The 27,038-nt window shown below is 44.7% G+C and overlaps 1 protein-coding gene across 1 annotated transcript; it reads left to right on the top strand.

The window, feature by feature from the left end:
• The first annotated feature begins 1,961 nt into the window (after nucleotides 1–1,961).
• On the top strand, nucleotides 1,962–25,878 carry LOC117894157 (glutamate receptor 1). The gene is made up of 16 exons (XM_034801054.1): nucleotides 1,962–2,250; nucleotides 2,967–3,119; nucleotides 3,278–3,405; nucleotides 3,998–4,127; nucleotides 14,030–14,283; nucleotides 14,366–14,530; nucleotides 15,603–15,953; nucleotides 16,117–16,218; nucleotides 16,711–16,951; nucleotides 17,027–17,121; nucleotides 17,236–17,403; nucleotides 19,601–19,715; nucleotides 20,594–21,084; nucleotides 22,405–22,649; nucleotides 22,799–23,267; nucleotides 23,382–25,878. The coding sequence occupies exons 1-16, from the start codon at nucleotides 2,064–2,066 to the stop codon at nucleotides 23,487–23,489; spliced, it is 3,402 nt and encodes a 1,133-aa protein (XP_034656945.1). The 5' UTR covers nucleotides 1,962–2,063; the 3' UTR covers nucleotides 23,490–25,878.
• Nucleotides 25,879–27,038: the final 1,160 nt, after the last annotated feature.

The following is a 27,038-nucleotide window of genomic DNA, read 5'->3' as shown; positions in this document are numbered from 1 at the left end:
ATGTCGCCTGTTTGCCTGCCCGCTCCCAGTGGCAGTCCCCAATGGCTAAGCTACTGTTCCACCTTCCACTTGAATCCCCCGCGACGGGCTCTCTGCTAAAATAGACACCCAACAGACGCTGCAACTTTTCACTCAAGTGGTTTTATGTGTGGTTAATGAATGAGCCAACGAATAAACGAACAAATGAATGCACGAAACGGGGGGGATACTCGCCAAAGAAAGGGGTGCTCTTGGGCAGCTTTTGTCATGGATTTAGTTCCCAGTAATAAAAATATGATTCAACAATGATTAGGGACAAGGAAAAATTCATGTTGCGTTTTAAAATTCTTAAGTTTTGTATTAATATATTTGGTTTATTTCTGCCTAGCTTATTGATTTGATTTTAAATGAATCTAAACTTCAACTGAATTTTGAAATTTTCTAGCTGCTTTTACAGTCCCAAAAGTCCACCTTTTTGAACAAAAATCGTTTGATTTTTTGCCCCACAATTTGCATTTGCCACAATTAAATGCGAAACTTTTAATTTGCATTGAAAAATCCAATCGCTTTTTCCTGTTTAACATGCCAAACTCCCTTACAAATTTGCCCTCTGCGCACTGTCTTGTGTATGTGTGTGTGTGTGTGTGTGTGTGGCATGCCCCAAATAAGCCGATTTTAAAAACAATTTCAAAAATTAAACCACTCTCCAAAGACCCATGCCCAAGCGAATGTAAAGCCCAAAAGGGAGGAAAAAGCAAACCAGAAATACCAAAAATAAAATTCCAATAAACGATGGGCGTGGGAGGGACAAAGGAGAAAGGGGAGACCGGGTAACCGGATGAATATACAAGGGAAACGGACATTTTTGAGAGACAACTGGTACACGGGGCGGGGGTCAGGGGTGCTGGCAGCCAACCAGTCAGCCAGCCATTCAGTCAATCGCGGGACCTCTGAGCTTTTGCAATTTTAAATAATTAACAATAAAAGGCATAAAACAAAACACAAAAGTAAAGCAAACAAACAGCAGCAGCAGCAACAAAAGCAAAAGGAAAAACAAAAGCAAAGACAAAGACAAAAAAACAAAAGCATAAAAGACATTTAAAATAAGCGCAAAATCAGCAGAAAAAAAAACATTCAGCGAAGCGAAAGGATAACGACGCAGAGGGGGGAACACACACGTTGCACACGGGGCAACAATAAGGGACACAAGCTGCTGCTGCTGCTGCTGCTGCTGCTGCTGCTGCTGCTGCTGCTGCTGCCTCGGCTGGTGGCACAGTGACACACTCCACACACGCGACGCACACACAAAAACAGAAACAGAAACAGAGACAAAGAAAGAGACAGAGAAAGATGCCGCGAGTTGAATGCCGCACACAGACAAACACACCTGCAAATAGGCTGGGGCAGGGGCAGGGGCAGGGGCAGGGAGACATATTTGCATACAGTTCACCGAACACACACACTGAAACAGTCACACGGTGGGTGTCAGTGTGGCAGTGTGGCAGCAGCAACATAAATGATGCTCGCATCAGCAGAAAGTGTATGCGAGTGGGGGTGGTGGGTGGTGTCGGGTGTCGTGTGACACTGTCTACCCAAGTTTTGTGCCATTGTGGCAGGTGGCAAAGACACGTGCAAGTCAACGCGTGTGCTGTCTGTCGTGCCCCTAATTTGAACCAATAAACAGGGACACTCGCAAGCCTGAAAGAGCACCTACTTTTGGACACATAACTTCCATGATTAACCCCTTGCAAACAATTCCAAAATAAACATTTCTCTCTCTATTTTCTGCACTCTAGAAAACTGAACCTCTACAGATGCCACAGCAGCAGCAGCAGCGGCAGCGGCACTAAGTGCAGCGGCAGGCGCACAAATGCCAGCAACGGCAACGGCAACGGCAACGGCAACTAAGTGCAACAACAACAGAAATTAGGCAAACAGCAAGTAGAAACCGTAGAAGCAGCAGCAGCAGCAGCAGCAGCAGAAGACTCTCTCTCTCTGGCCAGGCAACAACAAGAGGCAACAGCAAGCAACAACAACAACAACAGCGGGAGGGTGGCAAGCAACATTGAACAGGCGGCTGCAAAATGCGCCACGGCTTAGAGTTGAGCTGCCTTTGGCCAAGCTTTTTATTATGGCTAACATGGAGCCAAAGCAGCAGCAGCAGCAGCCACAGCAGCAGCAGCAACAGCAGAGGAGGAGGAGGAATGGGCGGTGGAGGTGGAATTGGAGGAGCCAGCGCACAGCCATCATTAACCGAGAAAATCCCATTAGGTGAGAGTGTAAACCATATGCCCTCCCCCCCCTAAGCCCTACACCAACTACGATGCGATGCATTTGACAGGAGACTCCACGAAGCTGCCCCAGCCACAGCCCTGCACTGCGCTGTGCCTCTGTGTTTAGTCCTCCTGCTTCTAGTCCTAGTGCTAGTCCTGGATCTCGTTTATTTTGAAAACCCTCAACAGCGCCAGTGCCAGCTGTAGGTACGGCTGCAAAAAAATCCTCAAGGCTCGCCCCTTATGTGGCATCAAATTTAAGTTTCAACGATCCCTGCCCCTCGCTCTCTTTGTGCCTCCAGATTCAGTTTCATTTGAGGCAAATCTTTTGGCATTTCTTTTGTAAACTGAAACGGCTACGCTTATTAGCGTTTAGCTGCAGAACGCAGAAAGCCGCTTGCCTGCCACTTAACAATTGGCTTCACGACAGCGGCAGTTAGTGGAGATTGAGGCAGGCGGCAGGCAGCAGCAACAGTCACTGGAGATTGTGGCAGGCAGCAACAGCAGGCGGCAGCAGGCAACGGCAGCAACAAACTTCGCATCGCATCTCTCGCAAAAGCAATTACAAAAGTTTAAAGTGCCTTTTTGCTTTGAACTTAATTGACAATTTCGATGCTTTGCCACCCAAAAAAACTTTGCCATCCGCCGAAAAATACACAAAAATTTTAACAACCATCTTTTTGCATGTTTCTCTCTCTCTCTCTCTTTGCACAGGTGCCATCTTTGAGCAGGGCACGGATGAGGTGCAGTCGGCCTTCAAGTATGCGATGCTCAATCACAATCTGAATGTCTCCTCCCGAAGGTTTGAGCTGCAGGCCTATGTGGATGTGATTAATACAGCGGATGCCTTCAAGCTATCCCGCTTAAGTGAGTATTTCAAATGAATCATTCACCCATGAATATTAATGATTGTAAAAGAATGTAAAACGAATCCAGAGAAAGATCTCGTTACGCGTTCACATTTTGGTTGAATTATGCGCATTTTTATAGCAATTTTCTTTCATTTTCTTTGTCTCTCTTTGCAGTTTGCAATCAATTCTCGAGGGGAGTCTACTCCATGCTGGGCGCCGTTTCCCCCGACTCCTTTGATACCCTGCACTCCTATTCGAATACCTTTCAGATGCCCTTCGTGACGCCCTGGTTTCCCGAGAAGGTGAGACATTCATAAATATTAAAGAGAAAGCGAATGGGAGAGAGTTCGAAGGTCGTTTGCCTATTTAAATATGAAATATTAATCATACGCACGGTTGAGTCTTGCAAAATAAATTTAGCTAACCTTGAAAACACACACGACAGGGAGGGGCGGCACACAGCTGGGTCACACGGCTGCCTGGTCTTAAATTTATGAGCCTCACCGGTACAAATCATTGTGGGAGCCACTGCAGCGCCGCCGTTCATAGCCATAGTCCGTCCCACTTGTTTCTAATGATGTCCTAGCGGCCGTGTGCGCTTTAAAAAATTTATGAAATACACACACCACAGACACACACGTACAGCTTTTGGCCCCATGTTAAGGGCCAACAGGACGGGAGGCCCAGTGCCTATAAATCAGGCAGGCAAATGCCCCTAAAGCAGCCGAGAAACGAACGAACGAACGAACGAACACAATGAGCACTCAATAATGATTCATGTTTACTAACTCTCTTTCTCTCCTCTCTTCCTCTCTTTTCTCCTCTCTTTTCTCTCCTCTATTCTTTGCTTTCTTCCCGCCTGTGTGCTGCTTTCCATAATTTTCGCGTTTTTAGGTGCTTACGCCATCGTCTGGATTTCTCGACTTTGCCCTCAGCATGCGACCGGATTATCATCAGGCAATCATTGATACCATACAATTTTATGGCTGGCGCAAGATAATTTATCTATACGATTCACACGATGGTAAGTAGAAGAAGCGGCACAATTGTAGCGACCATAAGATACCCTATGCGACTCCTTTTGGCTGTTAAAACGTATGCCAGGGGATCAAGTATACCCCTGAATACCCTTTGCCTGCTGCTGGGTATAAATAAATGTGTTTAGAAGGGAAACGAGAGCGGAAACGTACCCCCAACGGAGTCAATAATAATAATTTTACCCTCATTCTATGCAAACTACTTATGGCAGCAACTCTCTCGCTCTCCATACAGATTGTGTCCTTCCTCTCTCTCTCGCCCTCTACCTCTGGATTTTTCCCCCTGTTTTGTAAATTTACTTTTGTTATAAGTTTCTGCAAGCATTTTTCATTTGGTCGCTGCATAAATAAAGTTTAATGACACAGCAGACACCCGACCCGACCCCTGAACTGCGGCCCCCCGTGCTGTCGACTCTGCTGACATGATGCGCCATTGGCAGTCAGACAATTGGTTTATGTGGCAACTGGAGGCAGCCAAAGGATGAATAGGAACAGAGAGAGACAGAGAGAAAGAACTGGTAGAGACAGACAGAAAATGCTGCGAGGGACAGACAGCTAGGGCACACGCCATCCGTCCGGACAAACTGTTAGTGTCTGGGCTGCTTGCATTATTATTATTAATGAATGCCACGTGAAAATCTTTTTTGCGGTCGCGCCAACAGGCCAGCACTCAATCAATTGAAGCGACAGACAGGCCACAGCAGAGTCGTCTCACCCAACCGCATCTCCATTTCTGACTGTATCTGTAGTTGTAGGTGTGTGTATCTGTGTCTCTCTGTTTGTGTTAATCTCTCATCCACCCTCGAGTCTGTGTGTGGCCGTGTCTCTGGCCAAGTGTTTGTGTCTACTGCCACTCAATCAATTCGACATTCCGCAGTCGCATAATTCTAATAATTCTCCGACTTCTTGATGGCAAATCAATTTTGATTCGGCTCAGCCCCTACTCTCGCCCGATTTCTCAATTAATATTTGACAATTCAAGCGAATTTCCCAGGCCCGCAAGCCCATGGCTATGTGGGGCCGTTTTTCATTTTTCTACTTAGTTTATGGCCATGTTTACACGTCCGCCCCCAAGGGAGGGTGGCGGCTAGGGTCAGGGAGGGCATGGCCTAAACAGAATCGAATGGAATGGATTGGCAGAAGGCAACTTCTGGGCGCAAAGTCTGGCACGTAACGCCGCCCTACGACCAACGCCTTTGCCAGTTAACGGCCTTTTGTTTTGTCGGCCATCCAAAAAAAAAAAACAAAGCAACGCATGTGGGCGCTTGGCTCGCCATGGCTTCTACTTTTGTTTATTCGAAGCGGCAACGAGTTTATTACAAAGAAATAGGCTAAAAGAACTATTTATGGCCAAATGGCCGAGCCAAAGCTTTAGATACAATTTTTCGAGTGGTTTGTACAACTGTGGCAGCGGTCGGTCTGTCGGCTCGGTCGGTCGGTGGCAGAGGCAATCACAACAGAAACAACAAATCGATGCAAAAACACAAACAATATTTTGTTATGGGTTTTTGGGGCCAGCTTTGCTCTATGGCAGTGGGGGTAGCAGCTTATAAGTTTATTCCCGGACTTGTATTTACGACTTGGCCAAGAAATTGGCTGCTGCTTACACACACATTTTCCTTTTAGCTGTGAAATTATTGTATTTGCCCCGGATGCTCGATGCCCGACACCCAAAAAATGAATTCCAACATGTGCCAGCCTCCAGCTATGGGTACATTATAATATATTGTACATATGTACATATGTATGTATCTACATATATCTATACATATGTATGAGTGTGGTATGTCTTATGTGTGTGTGTTCACTAAAAAACACTTGTGCCGCCTGCGGTTATTGGATTTTTCCCTCCATACGGGTGAAGCCCACTCCTGCTTCCGATTCCTTTCCCTATACACAGATCATCAAAGAAATCTATGAGGAGCGATGGCTTTAAAAGTGCGAGGATTAGGAAGTAATCTTTGTATGGTAAACTTTAATGGATTTTATTGGGAATGTATTTATGACCATTCTGAAATGATTCTGCAATGATTTGTAAACATAGACAGCCACAATAAGTTTACGGTATTTGCGCAGTCGTTAAATTTATGCTGCAATTATAACATCAAAATAAAGACAGAGACCAGAGTCGAGTGTCCCTCTTTCACTTCTCCCTCTTTTAAGCTGCCGTTTAAATGCAATAAGAATATCAAAATAAATACAAAAGCAACGCAGCAAATTTCTGCTGAGAGCGAGGGCCTGCGTTTGTTGTTGCTGAGAGAGCCAAAATTGCGGGACTTTGGATTGCGTGCAAGTAGGTGGCGCAGGTAGAAAGCTTTGCAGTACCGGACACGATCGAGCATGCACAAATCGCTGAGAGAGCGATAAGCACTTGCTGAGAGAGCGTGTGCATAGCTTGAGAGAAGCAAAGCTCGTAAATCAAATGAAGATTGAGAGAGAAGACAAAAGCAACTGCACTGCGCCTACAGAAAAATATAAAAACAAAATATGTAAAAACTGTAGGAAGCAATGGGATGTTCGTACATACATACATACATATCTATATATGTACATACATATGAATGAATACATTCATATGTATATAATTTATTAGATCCATAACATTTTCTGCATGATATATTTTCGTGGCGTATGGAAATGAAGCGCTTGGCATGTTTAACTGTTCGTAGCAGCAGCTGTCTCGCCTCCAATCAAATGTCAAATGAGCCCAAAGTATAAGCAAATTTTCCCATAGACACACTCGTACATAGACATTGACGGCGTATCGTTGCGAAAGCAGTGCCACATGAATTGCAAAGTATTTGCACGTTCCAGCAGCACAAGAACAAATGACGTACAGTGGCTCCATCGCATAATCGGACAGCGGTTTCCTCTTTACGAATGTGCTCAAAAAGTATATAGAAATGCGTTAGACCAACCGTTTTTTCACTTTTTATACAACTTAATAGTATTACCTATCCAAATCATAAACAAAAAGTCATACTTTTTAGTGAGAACAGTTAGTTTTAATCGAAAAACCAAAAAAAGTCATGTTTTGAGACTCAACGCATAATCGGACAGGGCAAAAATGCCAAAGGAAAATCCCGTTTTTTTTCCAAAATTCTTTTCATAGTCCCGGTTTTTCTTATCGAATGTTTGCCATGGATGCCTGGATATATACCAGACAAAACAAAAACATTTTGTATGCCCCCCCCCCAGGAGAGCAATCCTTTTTCGAAATTTCGCTTGCTATAGACATAGAACACGGAAGGAAAACTGCTCGGAAAACCGCCAAATGGATTGGAAAAGGCTAAACTATGGTTCACTAAATAAATATAAGGATCCATAATAAGTTTAGGCTGGTCAAAATTGTTCGGGAAGGCCACGGCTAACTTTTATATGAGCCAAAAGAGCATTCGATATTAAAAAAAATTAGTAAAAATAACTTTAAAAATTCATAAAAATTAGAACCTACTTCAAAATCGATCGGGAAAAGTAGTTTTCCCAAAAAGGGGGGTCTTATACATTGAAAAAGTACCATTTGTATGAGAGATTTCCCCGACCTAGTACATTTGTGGGCTCTAACATTGAAATAATTGAGTCGAGAACTTGTACTGAGAAAATTAATTTATCGAATAAGGCATTTTGATGCTATATCCTCTAAAATTCCAATTTTTTTGATAGTGTTTATTATTAAAAGATATTATTGAATGAATGCTACCAAAAAAATTGGAATTTTAGAGGATATAGCATCAAAATGCCTTATTCGATAAATTAATTTTCTCAGTACAAGTTCTCGACTCAATTATTTCAATGTTAGAGCCCACAAATGTACTAGGTCGGGGAAATCTCTCATACAAATGGTACTTTTTCAATGTATAAGACCCCCCTTTTTGGGAAAACTACTTTTCCCGATCGATTTTGAAGTAGGTTCTAATTTTTATGAATTTTTAAAGTTATTTTTACTAATTTTTTTTAATATCGAATGCTCTTTTGGCTCATATAAAAGTTAGCCGTGGCCTTCCCGAACAATTTTGACCAGCCTAAACTTATTATGGATCCTTATATTTATTTAGTGAACCATAGTTTAGCCTTTTCCAATCCATTTGGCGGTTTTCCGAGCAGTTTTCCTTCCGTGTTCTATGTCTATAGCAAGCGAAATTTCGAAAAAGGATTGCTCTCCTGGGGGGGGGGCATACAAAATGTTTTTGTTTTGTCTGGTATATATCCAGGCATCCATGGCAAACATTCGATAAGAAAAACCGGGACTATGAAAAGAATTTTGGAAAAAAAACGGGATTTTCCTTTGGCATTTTTGCCCTGTCCGATTATGCGTTGAGTCTCAAAACATGACTTTTTTTGGTTTTTCGATTAAAACTAACTGTTCTCACTAAAAAGTATGACTTTTTGTTTATGATTTGGATAGGTAATACTATTAAGTTGTATAAAAAGTGAAAAAACGGTTGGTCTAACGCATTTCTATATACTTTTTGAGCACATTCGTAAAGAGGATATCGCTGTCCGATTATGCGATGGAGCCACTGTACGTATATCGGGGGCGAGGTGGGAGTTTGGGTAAAGTGACAGCTAGCGATGCTCAGTTGGCCAGTTTCCAGCTAGATTTACACTCTTTATTTTTGTTGCTTTATTTTGTGGTTTGTTGAGCATTAAATGATTACTTTTTGTGGCCTTTTATTTCTATTTATGCATGCGCATATTATTTCCGCTGGGGAAACGCACAATTTCCAGCCAGCCCACGCGGCTCCTCTGGTCCTTTCAATATGGAAAAACCATACAATCAACAGTCTGCAATGAAAGTAAATGTCTTACTTACACATACTTTCACTCACACGCACGGCACGTGTGTGTGTGTGCGTTCTGGCAGATGGCGAAAATGAAGAGGAAATAAAAGGGAAGAAAATGGGAAGAAAAAATCGGAATGTGTATGTAGGCGTGTGCCTTCCCCATTGCCGTGTTAACAGCACATTGACTTGCCTGTGAAATGAAATTTATTACTGGGGGGCTGGGCAAGAAAGAACAAAAAATAAACATTCCACACACAGTTACAGATACAGTTACAGTTACAGATACAACTACAGATTCAGCTACAGAATTGTGCGTGAGATTGCTGTTTGCCGCTGTCGCTGGGATGTTAAGGACGTGTGAAAATCTGCTTGCTCATGTTGCAATGAATACGTCAGCAGTTCGGTGGCCCAGACTCAATATGGTTTATTAAAGAGACACCCCCGACCGCCAACAGGTACCCTCCTGCTACTAATCAATGACCCAAAGGCGAGCGACCCCCAAAAAATCCTTAACTGCAGAATTATGTAAATGGTTTCGTTTATAGATGAAAGATTTGATTGTCTTCTACCAAAAACCCATCCCAAAAAGACAATCAAATATGTATTTTCGATTTGAGCCGTTTGTGGGTGCATATAAAAATCTGAAAGGAATCTGTAAATAGAGACCGGGGGCGGAACATCATGAATAATAAGCAAACGTTGATGGTTCATGGCACTTTGGCCACGTAGAGAGCGGGGGAGCAGCAGCAGATGGGAATGGGAATGTGCTTTGCTACATAATTTAAATCACAGGCTGAAAAATTTGCATAAACTGCGTCAAATGGCAGCGCAAATTGCTTAAAGACAACAGCCGAAAAGGATGCCAGAATGTGGCTGCTGCGAGGCTTCTCCTGGCGGAGTCCTGCTACTGCTCCATGCCCCCTACTTCCGCTGCTGCTGCCATTCCGGTAGGACTGCCATTAATTTAACCATTATGGGGTTTACTGCGCTTTCACTTTCATGTTATTTGATACTTTTAATGCTGCCTGTGGCCCCCCACTCGCAGTCTCCTGTTCCTGTTTCGAGGCCATTGAAAACATATGCGCAAAGCCTTTGAGCTTGTCAGCATAATTTTGCCAGTAACCGAATGAGGCCGGCGAGGACGCAGGACGTACAGGACGCAGTTTTGTAAGTAATTAAAGCGGCAAAGTTTTTGATAGCACAACAAGCAGCAGGCAGCTAGGCTGAGGCAGCCAGGACAGCAGCAAGTATAAAAAACTCGAGCCCTAACAAGCTGCTAAATTAGGGCGTGGCACTTAAAGCCCAGAAGTTTTTTTTTGTATATTTTTTTGACTATTTTCTTGGTATCATAATTACGGTGGGCAGCGCAGTAGATCAAGTTGATGCGATTTAATGCATAAATTAATGGGTGGTTTATTTTGGAAAATTATTCGTAGAGCGAGAGGAGCCAGGAAGGGACATCAATTTCCTGGCCAGGAAATAATTTTCTTCTAATACTTTGTCCAGAAATATCAATGGGGGAGAGTGGGGGTGGAGAGACTGTGGAGAGAAGGAACTTCCTTATAATAATTACATTTGTTTATCTTCTCTTTTCCACCGCCCTCAACTCTCTGCATAAAATATGCTTGGCAAATGTCTTACTTGTTAACCAACATATGTACATACATATGTATGTATGTATATGTACATAAGTGTATGTACATATCTGATGTGTGATGGGCTCTATGTCCACAATCCACATCTCTTGCTCGCTCTCTCCCTCTTTGTTGTATCTTTTGCATCTGCTGGTTGATGGTGTCGCTACCGAAGGCAGGAAAACTTCATTTCCGCAAAACTAACTTTTGTTTAACATAACAAATTGTCTTGTTTGCCTTACGCATTTGTGTGTGTTGCCGAGTGAAAGTTGAGCCTCAATCAGCCAGGGCGATCCAGACGAGTGAGTGTACGTGTGTGGGCAGTGGGCGTGGCTGTTGACAGATTTGCATAGCCACTGGAGAAATAATAGCTGGAATAGTGGCACTCGGCCCACTGCTGCATCTCTGTCTCTTGACAATTTGTGATTAAATTCAATTTTCAATTCCCTTTCTGTGCTCAAAATAAATTGAATTTGGGCTGCCAAAAAACAGAAAACGAAAAACGAAAAACGCTCAACAAAAAAAATAAATATAATTGTAAATTAAATTCGTTACATAAACGAAAATGAAAGAGAAGTCCCCGCAGCAGCCTACCCGGCCACAGCTTGGAAATAAAACAATAAAAAAATCACCGGAAATAAACACACACACACACACACAGACAGCGGATGTGGATTCGCAGAAAAGGGAGAGGGAAATTGCGGTGGCACTCGAATTATATGCCACGGGGTGAGCCACAAAAATGTTTTCATATCAAAAATGAAATAAAACAAAATCCTCGGCCGCCGCAGCACCGCATGCTCTTCAATTACACTTTCGATTTTCCGATTCATGCACATAGATACACAACACTAATGCAAACACACACACACACACACACAGAGACTAACCCACGTACGCACATTGGATACCACTCCAAATCCAAGCGGCAAATCTCGAAATCGAAAAAAACACCCGAAAATCAAATCCAAACACAAGCCAAGCGAATGGAAGCGAATGTCAGAATGGGAAAAGAGCGTGGGGGAGTGCGGGCGTGGCAGCGGCGTAGAGGAATAGGAAGTGCCAGCAAATGAAATTGTATAAAAGGCAAGGCAGAAAATTTATTGCACAACGAGAACACACAACACAGCAAAAAATGGCCACACACTCATTCACACAAACACACACAGAGAGAGGGGGAGAGAGACATACGGAAACAAAGGTCCATGTTTTATTCAAGACATTTTTGATACCCCAAAGGCCCACTGCGCGAGTGGAAATTCCTTAGGTTCTGGAGTTGTAAAGTGCTAAATACTCGCATTCAACACTCCAATTTGTGTGTAAGCTCACGCGTGCATAGGCTAAAACAGATGAGAGCGAATTCCAGCTGGTTGGATCTGTGCAGTGGATCTCTAGCCATCTCGTTCTGGCCGCCAGGCCGTTCCTCTCACGAGGGTGAGCTTTTTTGCACTTTCTGTTTCGCTACCTGCTGTCGCTACGCCACCTGCGCTCACTACGCAGTTGATCTGCTGTTGTTCTTCTATATTCTTCCTCTTACAATTCGTATAAATAGCCTGGAATACCCTTGGCGTACCCTCGGCTATATACCGCTATGTACTCTCCACCAAAACAAGACGAATAAAACTTGAACAAAACCCTCCTTCGTACATAGTGCAAATCAAAGCAACAACAAATTGGAAATGTATTGAGTACTCTACACATCTCTCTCCCTCCCTCTCTCTCTCTATGTCACTTTGGTGGCGTGCGTAGCGAGCATGGGGCATGCCACCGACAATGTCTAAATCAAAAATCCAGCCAGAAGCCCAGAAGCAAAAAGCAAATCCCATTTTATCCGCAAACATAAATTGAAGGCGCATTCGAAGCTGCAGCCAGCGCCATGTCTCCTGCGACATTCAGTTGAGGACAGAGAGAGAGCAAGTCAGAGATTTTTACTGTCTTCTGCTCCTCAGTTTTCCCTGCTCCTGCTTCTGCTCCTCCTCTTGCTCTCCTTTTTCCTTTCTCTTACTACACTTTTTCTTTTGCTTTTGTTTGCTGCGTAGCTGCCGTAATACAAATCATCTGTCTGTCCTCTCCGTTGGGCTTGTGTGCGTCTCCATCTTTCCATCTCCATCACAGTCCCAGGCGCATTGAATCGTTGAGTTTTGACTCGTGCAGGGCCTAGGGCGTCTTTGCCATCTCGTTTTAAGTGCGAATGAAAGCTGCATGGGTGGCACAGGGCATGGAGCATGAAGCTTGGAACTCGGAGCTTGGAGCTTGGGCGAAGCGGCAGTTAGTTGCAGCCATAACTCAATAAACACAAATGCAAATTGCGCTCGCAGAGGAATCTCATGCGCATATCACACACAACGATGTGGCACAAACGATGGCTGCCAGCACAACAGCGCTGATAATTCCATGGCCCAAAAGGGATGCTGAAGGGAGAGCTGGGGCCTGATACTTGGCCCTGCCCGAAGCCCAGAAACTAAGCCACGTCCCTGAGTATCTGCTGGACCATGTGCAGGCAGGGGCATGTACGAGTACGTCCGTATCTTTGTATCCGTTTTCGGTAAATTTCAAATTGAAACTGATTTTGCTCCTTTGGCTTTTGTTGTACTACAAAAGGGTGTACGTGGGGTGAGGGCTGGCATGGGTTGAGCCCTTGTGCATATGTCTGTTTTGTGTGTGTCTGTCTATGGCCTATTTTTCGACAAAAGCAAATGTCAAGGCCCAGGCGACAAGAAAAACTAGAACGTTCTCTGAGGTATTTTCTTGCAGAGAAGGGGAGAAAAATGCTCAAAAAGTTGCTTTATATATTTTATTGAAATATAAATATTTCACAATACAAATAAATATATTTTATATTTTAAATTAAATATTTTGTTAACAAAGAAATTATCCCAGAATTTTTGTTACAATTTTTTCAATTTTTCTCTCAGTGCCTGCTAAGCTACTCTGTAAAAAAATCAAGATCCTTGTTATCGTCTTTTTGTTCGTTAAAAATCGATTTTTAAGCTGCTTATGGTTTAGCCTGAGAATAACTCAATTCATTGAAACGCTTGAATTTTCTATGAATAAGAAGATTTAATTTCGTTGCGAATTTGATTGTTTGTCGTGTGGATTCGGGTTTACATATAACCCCTTGTCTGACCATCCATCCATCCCCCCCTGAGGGTTTCCTGTCTGTGAGAGTTGCAAATGTTCGTCTTGTTGATAAGGGATACTCTCCGGACGAACGAGAGGCCGGGCCGGGCGGGGCCGGGCCTGACCCAAGGGGCCATGGGGCTTATTCCTTTTCAGCAGTGGCTAACGACTCGCAAAACTGTTGATGGTTGTAATTTGTGTGCCCTTCCTAATGTATATATGCATCGAATCGGATCTGTGTGCCTCTCTGTGCCCGACACGACCGCTCCCCGAAAACTCAGTTAATTAACAGGATCACACTTGCACTCACACACACCCGCTACCCCTCTGTGTACCCCTTTTGTTATGTAGGTCTATTGCGCCTGCAGCAAATCTATCAGGGGCTGAAACCCGGCAACGAGTCCTTTCAAGTCGAGCTGGTCAAGCGCATCTCCAATGTCAGCATGGCCATCGAGTTCCTGCACACGCTGGAGCAAATCGGACGCTTCACCAGCAAGCACATCGTCCTCGACTGTCCCACGGAAATGGCCAAACAAATACTCATCCAGCATGTGCGCGATTTGCGACTGGGACGTCGCACCTATCACTATTTGCTGAGTGGTTTGGTAAGTTGCAGGCCACCGCCACCACATCGCATCGCGCCCCCAAAAAGCCGAAACTTATTTCTATTGTCTTTGCATTTTGCAGGTCATGGACGATCGCTGGGAGAGCGAGATAATCGAATTTGGGGCCATTAACATTACAGGCTTTCGCATTGTGGACACCAATCGGCGGTTGGTGCGCGAATTCTACGACAGTTGGAAGCGACTGGACCCACAGATGAGTGTTGGGGCTGGCCGTGAATCGATTTCGGTAAGGGAAACACACACACCGCCACACACAGCCACACCCATATGACCATGGTGGGGAGTACTACAGAACAGTTGGGTTTGTTAAATATTTGCTGGGGGATTTAATGTTTGCATCCGGAAGGGGCACAGCCATGTAGCATCTAGTTTGCGGCGCTTTGTCGCTTGCTCTGCGAGCTGTCTGTTTGTGTTTTCTTCTCTGCTCTCCCTCTCCCGCTTGCTCTCTCTGTGCTGTAGTCAAATAGCAGCAGATTTCACTTTTAGTGGAGGGGCAGGACTTGCAGTCAAAGGCACATGTGTCCTTGCTGTTCCGTTGTCCTTGTCATTGTTGGCACACTCACACAGATACACGCACGGACAGCCGCACACAGTTAGAGAGCAGCAGAGAAGAGGCTGCGTTTTGGTTTAGTTTGCGTTTGCGCTGGCTGTTTATATTTGTATTTCCTTGGCATTATCCTTGTTGACAAAGATTTCACTTTGTGGCGCTTAAATGTTGGTCGTCTGCTACGCTACACGGACAGCCGCATGGGGCAGAGCAGTCAGCCACCGGACGACACAGTCTCTCCATCACCAACGCTGTCTCACGCTTCAGAGCCACTGCGCCAGCTCCAACTGCTGCTGCTCTCTTTTGACCATGTTTATTTGACTTGACTGTGTGCTTAGGGGGGGGGAAATTCACATTAAAGCCTTTGTGTGTTGCCGCATTCCCTTTCTCTCATTTTGCCATTCTCCGCCATTTTTCGTAGTCTCATTTTCTGTTTACCGAGCATTCGCTTTAAGAACTCTGCCAGCGATTAAATATTAAATCAAAGTCGGGGTTTAATATGCGACACGTTTCTTAGATCAACGCTAAACCCTAACACCCGCTGGGAGACCCAGTATCTAGGTGTCCCCCACCCTGCTCCTTTTTTTCTCATGGAATAAACAAGGTGGATGATGGGTTTGGGTTGGGGCTGGGGCTGGCTGCTCCCCAGAGGGCAATGGTTGGGAAAATTGTGAATAACACCGTGTAATGCACTCATTAAACCCCACAAAACCCACCCTTATCCCTACCGCCCATTCCTATTCCACTCTAGGCCCAGGCAGCTCTCATGTACGATGCTGTGTTCGTTCTGGTCGAGGCGTTCAATAAAATCCTGCGCAAGAAACCGGATCAATTCAGGAACAATGTGCAGCAACGTCGCAGCCAGAATCTAATGGTGGCCCAGGCGGCTGCTTCGACATCCAGCGATGGTCACGGCAACTACAACAGCAACAACAACAATAATGCCAATGCCAGTGCCCACAGCGGTGGCGGTGCTGGTGGTGGCATCGATTCTGGATCCAATGGCGCCTCCTCGTCGTCGCGAGCATTGGACTGTAATACGGCCAAGGGCTGGGTGAATGCCTGGGAACATGGCGATAAAATATCGCGTTATTTGAGAAAGGTGAGTGTTAGAGAGAGAGAGGGAGAGCCTGATGATGATGAGGTGGATGATGATGTGACATCGATACCGAAAGCAATTAAAGACACGCCACGCACCCACACTGTGGGAGAGTTTATGTAACCTGTTGTAATCTCTCGGTATATTTTGCTTGTTTTATCCGCAGGTGGAAATCGAGGGCCTTACGGGTGACATCAAATTCAATGATGACGGCAGACGCATCAATTACACGCTGCATGTTGTTGAGATGACTGTAAACAGTGCCATGGTATGTACATATATCTATCTCTCTCTCACTTTGTATTTGCACGACACAAGAAAGCGCATTCATATGTGCTGACAGTGTCCCGCAATATTCGGCGTTGTTCTTGCCGAATGAGCAAAAGAAGAATAGCAAGAATTGCAAGAGATTTTGTGTTGACTGCAGGTAGGCGCTAAAAAAGGTTCAGTCGCAAACGATCGAGAAACAAGCAAATGCAACAACAACGCAGCAGCTTGGAATCGAAGTCAGCCGAGTGTTGCTTGCGTTTTTGTTGTTTTTGCGGAGGGAGCTTTTAACAACTGCGAGAGAGTGAGTGCGCTCGTGGCCTGCGAGAAGCAAAGCAAAGCTAGCAGTTCAAGAGATAAGACAATTGCGACTGCACGCAACGCGTACCTAGAGTGTAGACAGAAAACAAACACTGCAAAAACCGAGAGAGGCTCAACTCCGCTATATTTATGGCCCCTCCAGCTTCAGCTACAGTTTTTTTTTCTTCCACAGGTAAAAGTCGCCGAGTGGAATGACGACGCCGGCCTGCAGCCGCTGAATGCCAAGTATGTGCGCTTGCGTCCGCATGTGGAGTTTGAGAAGAATCGCACATACATAGTGACCACTGTGCTGGAGGAGCCGTACATAATGCTGAAGCAGGCGGCCTTTGGCGAGAAGTTGCACGGCAATGAGCGCTTCGAGGGCTATTGCAAGGATCTCGCGGAGTTGCTCTCCAAGGAATTGGGCATTAATTGTAAGTGAATTCACGAGACAAGGGAGGCTCTTTAGCTGCTTAATCACCCACGCCCTCTCTGTTTCCACTCCTCAGATGAACTCCGTTTGGTCAAGGATGGCAATTACGGTTCCGAGAAGTCAAAGACCCACGGCGGATGGGATGGCATGGTGGGGGAGTTGGTGCGAAAGGTAAGTGCCTCCTCCACACGATGCCACTGCGGCACGCTATCTCCCTGGATAGCTGCAGACTCTCCAACCTCCATACTCCAACCATCTCTTCCCTTCTGCTCTGTTCTGTTGCAGGAAGCGGATATTGCGATTGCCGCCATGACGATTACCGCCGAACGCGAACGTGTCATCGACTTTAGCAAGCCGTTCATGTCGCTGGGCATTTCCATCATGATTAAGAAGCCAGTGAAGCAAACGCCCGGAGTGTTCAGCTTCATGAATCCTTTATCACAGGAAATTTGGGTGCGTATATGGCAGAGACCAAGAGAGAGAGAGAGAGAGCGAGAGAGAGGCTGCTCCTACAACTTCCTTTAGTCTGTGTCCCGCCGTTCCCCCCTGTTGCACTCTGCTTCATTGGCGCTCAGCGGAGCATTGCACACAGGCAAAGGCATCTCCAAAGGATGGTCTCCACAGATAGTGCTGGCAGTCCCTTACGGACTTCGTGTGTCCCTGCAGCATAGTACCCATCCGATTTAATGAAGATTTAGTTGCAACTATTGATATTTGAAAGTAAAACATCGTCGCGCCTCTCGCCACTCGCATCTTGTTTGTGCCTTTGGATTTCTAATTATTTCCTGTCCTGTTCTGTTCAGTGGCAACTGCAAACGTGCCAAACAGCGCCAGGCCGTGGAATGTGTTTATTTTTACTCGCGTAACGAGTCAAAATGTTGCTAAAATTGCGCTGCATACAAATGAGTAAAGTTTTTTAAACAATTTCTTCTTTCATTTCTGCGTTGCGCCTGGCACCGCCGCCGCCAATTCTTTTTCTGCCTCGATTTTCTCCTCGTGCTCCTCGGACGAAGTTTGCGGCCGGCAAAGTTTGCGACTTGTATATTTATTTCTTCTGGTTTCTGGCTTCAACTTGGGCTTCAGCAGCCGCCACGTAAGCTGCTCTGCCACTGCTCTGCGCCTCCCGAAAGTTTAATAGAGTAAACGACAAAGTTTTTGTGCTTTTGCCACTGCCACTACCACTGCCATTTTTTCTCTATTTTTATTTTTTTTTTGCTCTTACATTACTCGTATAAACAGTGGAAAGTGGCAGGACCTAAGCAGGACCTACACCGTGGTGGCGAGGGGGCACGAAAATTACGTGGCCGTCAAGTTTTAAATTTTACGCTAGTCTCACCGTGTCCAAAGTTTTGGCTGTTTGGCTCCAAGGAGCTGTTTAAACAAATGGCAAACCCATCAAATTTGTATGAGCATTTAGTTGATGTTTATGTTGCAGCAAGGCTCCAAGGATAGTACAGTATAGTGGCAGGCCACGATACCCAGGAACTGCTGGAGGGCACAAGCGGATAGACAATTAAACAAATTAGGAGTTGGGGATGGGGTTTGGGTTTGGGTTCGGCGCTCCCTAATGCACAGTTATGACGATGCTGGTTGTTAAATTTACACAACAATAAACCAACAAAAAAATGCATAAAAAAAAGGCAGCTGAAACATGTCTGGACACTAAGATACCCTGTTTATTTAGTGCTCTGCAATTCGACATAAATTAGTTATGCCCCAAAATACTCTCCTTTTGGGTTTCCGCGTTGGTGGGTTTTTTTTACATTTTTTGTTGGGTCACAAATCTCAAAAGATTCAAACAGTGTTGACAGCGCGACAAATGCAAAATTAAATGCTAATAAAAGTCACAGAGCGAGAGAGAGAGAGAGCGGGCGAGAGTGTGGGTGAAAGTGAAAGCTAATGCGTAATTTGACATGAGCTCAAAAAAAAAATTACAAATGCAAATTAGTTTCAAGAAGGGCAAATCAGAGTAGGCAGACACCCAGGGTGGGATGAGGGCAAGGGTAAGGGTAAGGGCAAAAAAGGCGCAAAAGTTAACAAGCTAATAAAAAAGTCTTTTACAAAAATGTATCATAAATTAAATGAAGCATTTTAGCTGCTGCCACATACTACATGAAGCAGCTGAAAAGAAGCAGCGCCGTACATTTTACATATCCTCGAACAAGGCTGAAAAGCAGGCAGGCACAATCATTAGGAGTAGGAGTAGGCGCAAGGATGTGTGTGTGCCATTGAGGCATATGAAAGCAGCAGCAGCAGCGACAAGGACACACCTTTCGCCTTCAAGCGCGCACAAAAGAAAGGCGCGCTGGCTCCATGGCAGCCATTCAGGTGCTGACAGCAGGCAGACACTCCACCCCCAGACCACCACCACCTTAACCCACAGTGGCAACAGTTGCTTCAGACAGTGGCTGGGTGGCTCCTGGTCTGCTGCCGTCAATGTCCTTGGGCACGGGCATTGTCGTCGCACCATTAGGTTAATGTTTCGTTAATTTGCTAGGCAACAAGCCCGTGCCCCGTTCCGCTTCCGCTTCAATTAGTTAAGAAAACTTAATGAAAAAAATCATCAGCAGGCAGGCAGGCAGTCTCTCTCTTTGCATGTTGCCTCCTTTCCACAAGGCTCTCATGTTCTCGGCTTAATTCTTTTCAACAGGTGAGCGTCATCTTCAGCTACATTGGAGTGAGCATCGTGCTGTTCTTTGTGTCACGCTTCTCGCCACATGAATGGCGTCTCGTGCAACAGCAGCCGCAACAATCACAGTCGCCAGGTGAGTGTGCTCAGGACACCTGCTGGGTAGCCTAAGGATGTTGGGCGACAGGAATAAATTCGTATACATTTCATGCTTCATGTTTGAATTTTGTGTAACTTTTGGACTTGCGACTTGCCACTTGTTTTGCATTCAATTTTCATTTGATTTTCATTAGAAATTCAATTATTTCCATGGAATTTTCATGCTGGCAATCAAAGGACAGCAAACGGGAGTCACAAATGGACGGGGGAGACAGACAGACAGATGGAGAGCCCAGTTGAGTGCTCTCATAACAATCTACTCCACACATATCCGGCAAAACACATCCTTAATGTAATTTTAGCGGGAAAAAGTAAACAAAATTTGGTATGCAGTCAGCGTTTCACTCACACACACACACACAGACAGAGAGAGACAGAAAGAGAGTGTAAAAAGCGAGAGAATTGACAAGCGGAGGGAAGGGACCAAGTGAAAAATAAAACCTGTCATGGCAGGATGGAACTACATGAATGGCCATGCCAGCAGCAGCAGAATCAGCATCCAGCCAGCAACCAGACAGGACGAGGCAGGAATGTCATCATTGCTTTCTGTGGCACTCAATGGCTTTGCAATTGAAGCAAATGGTGGAAGGAACAGAGACAGGAACTGGGCGGGAGGGGGCATTAAGGGTGTACTTGGGGACTTGGCTATGGGTTTGATTGCATATCAATTAGAGCAGAGGCGCAAAAAGCCAAGAATCCAAACGAAATGATTGAAAGTTGGGACAGTCGACATGGGCACGTACCGCCGCCTCCGATAAGCACCCGGTTTGCCCCCTTCCTGCTGCTGCGGTTTCATTTTGTACATACCACACCTCACCTCTGCTCTCTCTTCACTTCACTCCTCTCCACACACAGATCCGCATGCACATCACGAACAACTTGCCAATCAGCAGCCGCCCGGCATCATTGGAGGTGCAACCGGACCGATGCCAGTGCCAGCAATGCCACCCGGACCGCCCACACCCGGTGCCCAGTCGGCAGCCGGTGCCGCTGCCCTGCAGGCAGCACTCTCCGCATCCGCAGCAGCATCCGTTTCGGCAACCAGTGGCTCATCCTCCTCGTCGGCAGTGAATGAGTTCAGCATTTGGAACAGCTTCTGGTTCTCATTGGCCGCCTTCATGCAGCAGGGCTGTGATCTGTCGCCCCGTTCCGTTTCGGGTCGCATTGCGGCCGCCTCCTGGTTCTTCTTCACTCTGATACTCATCTCCTCGTACACGGCCAATCTGGCTGCATTCCTCACCGTCGAGCGCATGGTGACGCCGATCAATTCGGCCGAGGACCTGGCCATGCAAACCGAGGTGCAATATGGCACTCTGTTGCATGGCTCCACCTGGGATTTCTTTAGGGTGAGTGAAGCAGACATTTGACCCTATTGCCCTGAGGCTGCCACTTCAAATGAATGCCTCATTGAGTGGCAGTCAGCAGAGAAGTCGAAATTAATTTCGCAGACACACACACACACACACACACACACACGCACGAATCAAAAGACAATAAAAGCCATTAAATTTTGTGATCTGTGACGGCTGGTGGCTGGCTGGAGCTCTCTGGGGCTGCCTTTTGAGTTAAGGATTAATTTAGCAAGAGACAAACAAAATCTAAGAAAATAAAAAGCAATTTGTCTGCGACCTTTACTCGCCCCTCTCCACCGCTCTCTGTCAGAAATGAATTCCGAAATGAATTCAGAAATCGCAATTCCATTTATGTTGTTATTTTTTATACCCGGCACTCCAAGAGTAAATAGGGTATATTTTATTTGTGGGGAATTACGGTTGTATGTAACGCACAGAAGGAAACTTTTCCGACCCAATAAAGTATATACTTATATTCTTGATCAGCATCAATAGCCGAGTCGATTGAGCCATGTCTGTCTGTCCGTCTGTCCTTCTGTCCGTCTGTCCGTCCGTCTTGTTGAGCGCCTGGATCTCAGAGACTATAAAAGCTAGAACCACCAAATGTTGCATCCATACTTCTGTATGCTCACACTGTTACAAGTGTGAAAACCTCCCTACAATTTTGAAGTTAAAAGAAAACTAAAAACGCCATTCCGTAGGGAATGACCATATCTATCAGATCACCAAATTTGGATCCGATTGGACCATTATTATAGCCACAATGAAGACATTTATTTGCAGTGGCTAAACCCACCACGTCACGCAGCTTTTGTTGTTTCTTACACATTCTCTCATTCACACTCTGCTTCTGCAATATGCGGCCTCTGCCTCTGCCGCGAGTCTGCAGTGTGTGGGTCTAGGGAAGGGGGGCGAGCTAAGCGAGCGTGTTGGTGTGAGAAGCGTTGTAGATGTAGATGACAGACGAAGGAAAAATTTAAAATTTGACAAAACACCGCTTAGGTGCAGATGTAGTACTGAGTGCCGGGTATAAAAGTTGTGACTCGTAAGAAGCGTCTCACACGTCCCTACTCGTTTTCTTCTACTTTTGTTCTGTCTTTTATGGCAACATTTATTTGGAGAATGCTTTTAAGCACACTTACGCTCTGACGCCACAACACACATATGAACACAGATAGACAAAAAGTAGACACACATTTTTACAGTCATGGGCAAATGAATAGCGACCAATTGGCTTCAATTTTTGCTTGGATTTCCCACACTTTTTCTTAACATTTTTGCATGTTTCGTTCTCTGTTTTTTTCGGTTTTGCAGCGCTCCCAAATCGCACTGCACAACAAAATGTGGGAATATATGAACTCCCGGCCGAATGTCTTTGTGCATACGTACGATGAGGGCATTAGACGCGTGCGCACCTCCAAGGGCAAGTACGCTCTGCTGGTGGAGTCACCGAAAAACGAATATGTGAACGCCAGGGAGCCATGCGACACAATGAAAGTGGGCCGCAATCTGGATACAAAAGGATTTGGCATTGCCACGCCGCTCGGCTCGGCCCTCAAGTGAGTATTGTGTGGGGGGCTAGGGGAAATGGCTTTGGCTTTGCTTCAGAAATTGATGCCACATCTAAAAGGGGCCACGCACACAGACACTCTCGCTTCCCTGCACATATCTAACAAAAGGAATGGAAAATTCTCTCTCTATTCAACAGGGATCCCATCAATCTGGCTGTCCTCACGCTCAAGGAGAACGGCGAACTGATCAAGTTGCGCAACAAATGGTGGTACGACAAAACGGAATGCAAGACGGACGGCCAGGAGGCATCGCACAATGAACTCTCGCTGAGCAATGTGGCCGGAATATTCTACATATTGATTGGCGGCCTGCTCGTCTCCGTGCTGGTGGCCATACTCGAGTTCTGTTTCCGTCGCAAGGATGGACGGAGCGCGGGCGGTGGCTCCAATGGGCATGGTCCTATGGGTGCCATGGGCGGTGCCATGGGCGGCGGCAGCCTGGGCAAGGCCAATGGCTCAATGATGCTGCATGGACAGAATAGTGGGGGAGTGCCGGGCGTCATGCCACCGTCCACACATCAAAGGAGCTCCCTGACGGACACAATGCATTCGAAGGCGAAATTGACTATCCAAGCGAGCCGCGACTATGACAATGGACGCGTTGGGGTAGGTACTACTAGGGGAAAGCTAGGGATTGGGAATGTAGAACTGACACTTTCTGCATGTATTTTTAACGCACATTCAGTGCTGGGTTCCAGCCATGTACTAATCCACGCACAGTATCTCAATTGCGCCTCGTTGCAGTATTATCCACCCGCTCAGCTGTCATCGAACCCTGGTGCCGATGGCGTTGAGTCCCTGCACATGAATGCCCACGGTCAGGTCTGACACGAACACGCGCAGGAATCGCGCCTCTGACGCACACCCTGCGCGCCCACAATACGCCGCATTATGGCCAACAGTCGCCAGGATACGGAGAAGATGATGGGGGGAGCGGGAGTGGGAGTGGTGGCGGCACCTCCAGCAATCAGCTGCAATAGCAGCCACGAAGGTAGCCTATCGCCGGGCAGCGGTAGCGCCACTTTAATGCGCCACTCACCGGACATTAACCAGCACCAACAGCAGCAGCAGCAGCAGCAGCAGCAGCATCCCTATGGCAAGTAAGGATCCCCACTACGCCTGTACCTATTAAGTGACATGCAGGGGGGGTTGTTGGGGTATGCAGGGGTTCAATGTCCGTTACGGATATTAATCTTTGCACAAGTGCGAAAACGCATTACACAATAAATTTCACTAACACTTTATTTATGTATGCGTGTGCTGTGCGGTGTGTGTGCGGTGTGTGCCTGTGCGTGTGTGTGTGTGCAATCATTTGGCAAATTCTTTTAGCCTGTCAGCAAAAGGCAATGTTGGGCATATAAATTATTGCATTACCGTTAACACTGCCAAGAGACGTGCAAACAAGAACAAAAACCATAAATATATTCACAAATTTGTACGCTCTCAGCTGTGTGCGGGATGTGACACATACTCACACATAAATAAACACACATACATACATATAGATATATAGGACATACATACATACATATATAATGCAATGCAATTCATTGCATTCAAATGACTGATTAATATTTTTAATAAACAATAACAACAAATATGCGCCACACACACACACACACACACACGTAACACTTTCCATAGCTAACAGGAAAAAAAACAACTCAAAATGGGGTAAAAAATTGGTTTATAAAATGGGTTATAAAGTGGCTCATAACGTTGGGATTTCCATCCAATTTCTTTTTTGTTCCATACCGGGGATTTGTTGTCGCATATTTGTTTATAATTAAATTACAGAAAACACAGACGCTCACACACACACACACACACACACACACACAACAAAAAAACTAATGAAAACAAGAAGTGTCGAAGGGGGGCGTGGTGCTGCGGGGGATCCTACATAAATATTGTAATAAATTAATTAGCGCTAAATAAAGAAAATAGTTTAAGCCCATAGCTCTGATCCATGAATGAACACAAAAAAAAAAAGGGAAAAAAATATTTCAGCAATTGGCCAGGCAGCACAATTTTTAATTAAATTTTATTTTAATTGAAATTGTTTTGATTTGATTTGCACACAGAGAAAAGTGAGACCAGTAGTTATTTTTCACAGAGATTTGTGGACAGTTTTTATTTCACAAATCAAAAAGGATTCGAGCATTCCCGTTTGATTATTTTCTTGGCAGGAAGGGAAGGAGAGGAGAGCGTTAGTTTGTTTCAATTTATTTGATTCTCTGCTTTGTCTATTTGTTGAATTTAATTGTGTATATTAATTGTCATTATTTTTGATTTAATTTGATTAAAACATTTCACTAACTCCCCTGCCCGCACAGCTACCCCCCTTTGCAACAGGAATAGGTACTAACTATTAGGTTTAGTTTTAGGCTAGAGGATAATGTTAACAATTGTAGAAAAGAAAATCAAACAAACAACAAGAGTCGCATACTTCCGAGTCGAGCATCCGAACAGGAGACAACGTAGCCATAGAGCCATTTAGCCGTAGAACCACACAAGAGTGTAAGTGTAAAAAACCAAGCCCTAAATGTAGTTAAATTTTATAGAGCATTTAGCATACGATTTGCCTGTAAATAAAACATGAAAGAGGAAGACAGAGATGCTACCATTCAAAAAAGAAAAAAACAGAAATGATCAAGTCATATCAAAAGACATTAAAAATGGTACTAAGTTTATCAGAAAAAAAAACTAACATAAACAAGGAGTAAAAGAATAACTAAACAAAAAACTATTGTAAAATATTTATGAACTTATGAATTTATATTGTTGTTAGCTCAAATTTACTTATTGTATGTGTACTATGATTTGTGGTGGAAAACCCATCTCCATGCCGTTTTCTTATGTATTTCTGGATATTTTTCCGGCTAGCATAGATGTTTTGTGAGCCCAAAAGCAGAAGAAGAAGTAAAAATAACAGACGAGACGAAACGTTGCAGGTAAATTGCATTTAAACTCAATTTTAGTTATTTAATCAAACAACAAAATCAAAAACTCAAATCAAACAAAGCCGCTAAAGTGCATAAATAAATTTAATATCCAAAGAACACACACTCAACCCAGAGATATATGTGTATGTATTGTATATGTGACAGAATAAATAACTATAAATATAAATGGTGAAAACTGTGTCTAAACAAATAGATGCTGGTCATAGAAATTGAGTACGAAATCAAATCAGATAATAAATCCAATCCCCCAAACAAAAATCAAAGCCAAAAACCAATTGACACGAATTTGAATACATTCTGCATAAAAAAAACACCCACAAAAATACAGATGAGAATATAAAAAAACAATTAATATTAAAAAATCATAGGCCGTAAGTAAGATGAGAAACCAACAAATTCGTGAAGACTTTTTCCGTTTTAATTGAGATGATTGCTGCTATGATGTGTGTATAAATTTTAATTTTATTTGTAAAATATAACCAAAGCAAACAGCAACACATGGAAATGAGCAGCAGCAGCAGCAGCAGCAGCTGATGTGACATTTGATATATTTATTAATATTTAGCAAACATATTGTTATCGTATTGCATTTAAACTGCCACAAAAAACGAGGCGGCCGGGCAGGCATACTATTCCGAGTGCGAGTGCTGCCATAATGAAGGCAAACAAAGAGCAAAAACACACAAAAAGCAAATAAAACTAGCATATAATAAACATTTTAAACGCCTCGTTGTTTCATTTAAGTGGGTTTGCCAGTAGGACTTCCATGATTTCCATTATTTATTCATTCATTCATTCAGTCAGTCATGTCTCTGTTTCTATTCGTTAATCCGAATGTATTAAGACAAATTTGGTTGAGTAAATAGTCCGAGTGGCAACACTGACTTGGCTTGAAAGCATTTGCACAAATTGACGGTCAACCGCATTTGCCACATGCGGCAACTAAGAGATGCCAAGAAACACGCACACAATCACACAGACACAGCAGGAGCAGCAGGGCAGCAGCAAAGATGCCTTTATTATGAGGTTGCCGTGTGGCACTGCAGTGACATGGCCATGGACCAACCAGCCACCCATCCACCCACTGCTTTCTGCAACTTCAACTCGCAGTCTCCACATCCGCATCCATCCTGCCACGTCTAGGCTGATTTTAGGGGGGAGGTAAACTATTTACGGGACGCTCTCCAAGGGGTGCGCTGCGTGTGCAACATGAACTAAATGCGTTTGCGGTTGAATTGTTGTTGCCGTGCCGTTTGTTTTGTTGCCACACCACTGCCACAAGCAACCAACCAACTCCATTGCAACATAATTAGAAAGCGGGGAACGCTGCTGCCGCCTGCCAAGACGGAAGTCATGATTCATGAGTGCCTGCACACGCCGCAGTAATTAACACACAAAACCTACTACCAGG

The sequence above is a fragment of the Drosophila subobscura genome, chromosome J (assembly GCF_008121235.1).
Source record: "Drosophila subobscura isolate 14011-0131.10 chromosome J, UCBerk_Dsub_1.0, whole genome shotgun sequence".
Classification (NCBI taxonomy): domain Eukaryota; kingdom Metazoa; phylum Arthropoda; class Insecta; order Diptera; family Drosophilidae; genus Drosophila; species Drosophila subobscura.
Note: the sequence above shows the minus strand (reverse complement) of the source record. Positions and strands in the feature narration are given on the sequence as shown.

Excerpts from the sequence above, each read along its gene's own strand:
- LOC117894157 (XM_034801054.1), top strand. The coding sequence starts at position 2,064 with ATGCGCCACGGCTTAGAGTTGAGCTGCCTTTGGCCAAGCTTTTTATTA. Across the intron at positions 17,404-19,600 it reads CTTTATCACAGGAAATTTGG|GTGAGCGTCATCTTCAGCTA; the intron begins GTGCGTATATGG and ends TCTTTTCAACAG. Across the intron at positions 19,716-20,593 it reads GCAACAATCACAGTCGCCAG|ATCCGCATGCACATCACGAA; the intron begins GTGAGTGTGCTC and ends CTCCACACACAG.